This window comes from Sinocyclocheilus rhinocerous, unplaced genomic scaffold (assembly GCF_001515625.1).
Source record: "Sinocyclocheilus rhinocerous isolate Xijiao unplaced genomic scaffold, SAMN03320098_v1.1 scaffold2886, whole genome shotgun sequence".
In the NCBI taxonomy this organism is placed as follows: Eukaryota; Metazoa; Chordata; class Actinopteri; order Cypriniformes; family Cyprinidae; genus Sinocyclocheilus; species Sinocyclocheilus rhinocerous.
Genome location: NW_015651492.1, coordinates 81,412 through 86,608, shown reverse-complemented (window position 1 = coordinate 86,608; position 5,197 = coordinate 81,412). Strand labels below are relative to the sequence as shown.

The following is a 5,197-nucleotide window of genomic DNA, read 5'->3' as shown; positions in this document are numbered from 1 at the left end:
AACTGTGATAATGTGAGAAATGTTGAAGGTGTCTGAATAAATTTTGGTTTGACTGTATCTATTTGATAAATGAAGTTAACCAACTTGTCACAATTCTCGGGAGGCAAGGAGCGAGGAACGAGGAAACATGGAGATACTTCAATTCACAGTCTTTAATGATCACACGGGGAATGTAGGAGACACTGGAACACAAGGAATGACGTTTGAGGAGCGACAAACACTAACTGAAAGGACTGGGGCTTTTAAACACTGGGTGATTGGAAAAACACAGGTGCAAGGAATGACTAATTAAAGGGAACACAGCACACCTGGGGAGGGAAAACACAACACAAAGAGTCCATGGGCGTGACACTAGTCTTGGACAAGCATCAATTTTGAGCCCTGGTTAATTCCATTAATGCACAGATCGTTTTTTAACATATCAGATGTTTTGTCCTCTTCACAAGACACAACTGACTACTTTAATTAAGTATCAAAAAAACATTTTGAGATGCAAGTGCATTTAACTGCTCACACAGAGTTGAAGAAAAATGGTGATGCATCAAATAATCTTTTTTTTTTTTTTTTCGTGCAAGTATTCAAACTTAGTCTTATTAATTGATACATTAGGTATCATTTGCACCTTTTTACAAAGGTGTGTTTGAACTAAGAATCTGACGTTTCCCTCAGGTGTAGATCTGCTGAATATGCAAATGGTTCCATAACTTCATTCCTTATTTCTCTCCTCTTTACTGCTTAAGCTTTAACCCTTTCCTATACCAACTGTATGCGTGTGTGTGTGTGTGTTTATGTGTATGTTAGACCAGTTTAAGTGTTTATGTGTATGTTAGGCCAGTTTAAGTGTTTATGTAGTATGTTGGACTAGTTTAAGTGTTTATGTAGTTAATAAAGTCTTACTTGTATCACACTTGACGTTGGTCATTGTTTGCTCATAACTGCAGATTTATGCTACAGGCTCTGTGTAGAGTTGTACAGTAAGGAAGTTATTTCCCTTAACCAGGAAATTAACGTTCTTAGAATTGACAGACAGTTGACCCTGAGAGGTCAAGTAAATATCTACAGCGGATCTAAATATTTATAATTAATTATAACTAGTTATGATTAATTATTCATATTTCCCCATGAGCTGATTCGCTACAGGCTGTTGGTGATAGGATATAGGCAAGTCCAGCGACACAACAAAGTTCTGTATGATTTAGCTCTAAACCATTTCTCCTTTATTCAAGCTGTGCTTGATAAGGGGTTTTATAACGGCTTGAAAGTAAAGAAAGCGAAAAGTTAACAAAATTCAGAATAGGTTCTGTGATTACAGGAAACAAGTTTTGATACCTTATGTTGGTTTTGATGTCTGTTACTTTGTGCCATTAAACTGGTGTTAACTTACATTTGTCTTTTTTCACTGTAGACCTGATGACCCTTAAAGAGGAGAGTCAAGAACTGAATGAAATGGAAGAGAAAAATCAGAATGAGAAACATATTTTCATAACTGGAGAAAAATCCACACGTAAAAGAGCTAAGAAGACCAAAGCTAACAGTTCTTTCACCTGCCAACAGTGTGGAAAGAGCTTCAATCAAAAACAAAACCTTATAGTCCACATTAGACTTCACACTGGAGAAAAGCCTTACACCTGCCAACAGTGTGGAAAGAGTTTCAGTCAGAAACAAAACCTTTTAGTCCATATGAGACTCCACACTGGAGAGAACTCTTTCATCTGCAAACAGTGTGGAAAACGTTTTACTAAAAAACAAAACCTTGATATCCACATGAGAATTCACACTGGAGAGAGCTCTTTCACCTGCCAACAGTGTGGGAGCAGTTTCACTCAAAAAGGAAACCTTAAAGTCCACATGAGAATTCACACTGGAGAAAAGCCTTATACATGCCCTCAGTGTGGACAGAGATTTGCACATAAAAACACCCTTAATTCCCACATGAGAATTCACACCGGAGAGAAGCTGTTTACATGTGATCAGTGTGAAAAGAGCTTCACAACAGAACTAAACCTTAGATATCACAAGAACATTCACACTGGGGAGAAGCCGTTTGTATGTGGTCAGTGTGGAAAGAGTTTCGCACATAAGGTAACCCTTAATTACCACATAAGAATTCACTCAGGAGAGAACTGTTTTAAATGTAATCAGTGTAGAAAGAGTTTCAGTCATAAAAAAAGCCTCAGCACTCACATGAGTCTTCACACTGGAGAGAAGCCTTACGCCTGCAAACTGTGCGGGAAGAGCTTCTCACAAAAAGGAAATCTTAAAACTCACTCAAGGCTTCACACTGGAGAGAAGCCTTTCAAGTGTCTTCAGTGTGACAAGTGTTTCACATATCAAAGAGATGTGAAACGTCATTTGCAAACTCATTCTGGACAGAAATGGCAGAGTTCTGAGTGTGACAAGAGGTTAAGAAAAAACAGAAATGTGAAAAATCACCAGCGCAGTCACTCTGGAGGAATGCCATTTAATTGTGATCAGTGTAACAAAAAATTTCTTTTGTCGTCACACTTACAGATACACTTGAAAAGTCATGAAAATGTGAAACACTATTTGTGTTCTTTGTGTGGAAAGAGGTTTAAATGGTTCGGCAAATTAAAATTGCACCAGAAAATATGCGTCTGTGTGAAATTAAGGAAACGTTCACACCGCAGCTGAATGTGGGCAAAATGTGATTGTCGGCCTTTATAACCCCTTCTTTTATTTGCATCACCTCTTTATACTTTGCTTTTGGCTTTTTGTTTTCTTTTTTGCACATTAACATCTGTATCTACACCTAACCATTTACTTTGTTGTAGTTTCAAATCTTGAGAGGTTGTGATATACACCCTCCAGTTTTGATCGTATAGAGACATCTCTCTATTCCATTAATTGATATATTTGTTAAACTCATACTACAATGTAAATGAGAGATTATGAATAAAATGACAAACTACATGAAATAATGAACATTGTGCTGCATTATATGATTCATCTTTAGTGAAAGAATGCACTGGTAATCAGTGTTGGGCAGTAACGCATTACTTAGTAACGCGTTCCTGTAATTTGATTACTTTTTTAGTAACGGAGTAATTTAACGCCTTATAATTTTCAAAATAGAAATTCGAGTATAGTTACAAGCCGAGCTCTCTATACGTTACTTCCGCGTTACATTGCTGACAGAATGCAGTGTTTTATAATCTAGAGATTGTAAAAAGGATGTAGCACACGCATTGTCGAGTCAAGTGCCAGTGGATTAGAGACCTGCTCCCGCGAGACCCGACGAGTCAAATGATTCACAGGACTCCCGCAAAATAGAAATATCTAAACATAAAATATCTAAAACAAATAAATTGTTATTCATCTATTGCACAAAAGCAACATGAACAAATATAAACGATTAACAGGTGCAAGTGTATGCAGAGTTTCTATTTAGGCTATAACACGTGTTTGCAGCGTTGAGCAATGCAGTGCTGAAATTTGTGTGTTCATGAATCCTTTCATTATAACACACGAATTGTAGAAATTATGAAAGATTCATTGTGCATTTATTTATTGTGTTATAAATGCACGCAGCAGCCACTTGCTTTAGTTAAAAATAAGTGTTCTGTGAATGTTGATGCTTTAATAACAAATATTTATCGGGAGCGTGCAAGCTGGGATTTCATAAATTTAATGGAGAAAAAAGTAACGTAACTAGTAATGTAACTAATTACTTTTGAAATAAAGTAATCAGAACAGTAACGTGATTACTTTTAAAAGGAGTAATCAGTAATCTGATTACATTTTCAGAGTAACTTGCCCAACACTGCTGGTAAACATGTCAGTCTGGACTTGAATATGGCTACTGTTGGGGCTCATCTGATGACTTCTGGGCCCGTATTTATCAAGCTTCTCAAAGTGCCATTTTAATGCTGGGAAATCATGAAATTTACTCCTACTTTCAAACTTAAGTATAAAAAGCAAGTTATCAAATTTCTTAAAGCTAAGAATCACTCTTACTCTCCCAGTTATTTAAGACCGCCCGAGAGGTCTCTCAAGTGGTTAAGAACTGTGGTAAGTACTTAGTAAAGCATTTTTATTTACACAGTTTACACTTACAGCAACTTTATGAAAGCTATTTGCAACAAGTGCTATTCGCATTAGATGCCATTTACACTAAGTGTAAATATATAGCGATGGGTATACAGCAAGTATAAATAACAAAATAGTTTTTTCTTCATGTAAATATTGGTTGGTCACTAATTTTCACTGTGAGTAAATAGTGTTGCAGTTTATACACTGCTCAAAAAAGATCAAGTCACTGATCAAGTCAGTTAAACTCCTGGGATATTGATCTGGTCAGTTAAGTAGCAGCGGGGGTTGTTAATCAGTTTCAGCTGCTTTGGTGTTTATTAAATTAACAACAGGTGCACTAGATGGGCAACAATGAGACGACACCCAAAACAGGAATGGTTTTACAGGTGGAGGCCACTGACATTTTTTTCCCTACTCATCTTTTCTGACTGTTTTTCACTAGTTTTGCATTTGGCTAGGGTCAGTGTCAGTACTGGTAGCATGAGGCGATACCTGGACCCTACAGCGGTTGCACAGGCAGTCCAACTCCTCCAGGATGGTACATCAATACGTACCATTGCCAGAAGTTTTGCTCTGTCTCCCAGCACAGTCTCAAGAGCATGGAGGAGATTCCAGGAGACAGGCAGTTACTCTAGGAGAGCTGGACAGGCCGTATAAGGTCCTTAACCCATCAGCAGGACCGGTATCTGCTCCTTTGTGCAAGGAGGAACAGGATGAGTACTGCCAGAGCCCTTCAAAATGGTGTGAATGTCTCTGACCAAACAATCAGTAACAGACTTCATGAGGGTGGCCTGAGGGGCCAATATCCTTTAGTGGGCCCTGTGCTCACTGCCCGGCACCGTGGAGCTCTATTGGCATTTGCCATTGAACACCAGAATTGGCAGGTCCGCCACTGGCGCCCTGTGCTTTTCACAGATGAGAGCAGGTTTACTCTGAGCACATGTGACAGACGTGAAAGGGTCTGGAGAAGCCGTGGAGCACGTTATGCTGCCTGTAACATCGTTCAGCATGACCGGTTTGGTGGTGGGTCAGTGATGGTCTGGGGAGGCATATCCATGGAGGGACGCACAGACCTCTACAGGCTAGACAATGGCACCCTGACTGCCATTAGGTATGGGGATGAAATCCTTGGACCCATTGTCAGACC

The 5,197-nt window shown here is 38.9% G+C and overlaps 1 protein-coding gene across 1 annotated transcript in view; it reads left to right on the top strand.

Annotated features, from left to right (window-relative positions):
• The window catches only part of znf846 (zinc finger protein 846), a gene marked incomplete at its 5' end in the record, with an annotated part of 42,679 nt that extends 39,846 nt beyond the window's left edge, over positions 1 to 2,833 (top strand). The window contains 1 exon segment of the mRNA NM_001431149.1: positions 1,406 to 2,833. Coding sequence (NP_001418078.1) covers positions 1,406 to 2,652 — 1,247 coding nt within the window. The 3' untranslated portion in view covers positions 2,653 to 2,833.
• Positions 2,834 to 5,197: the final 2,364 nt, after the last annotated feature.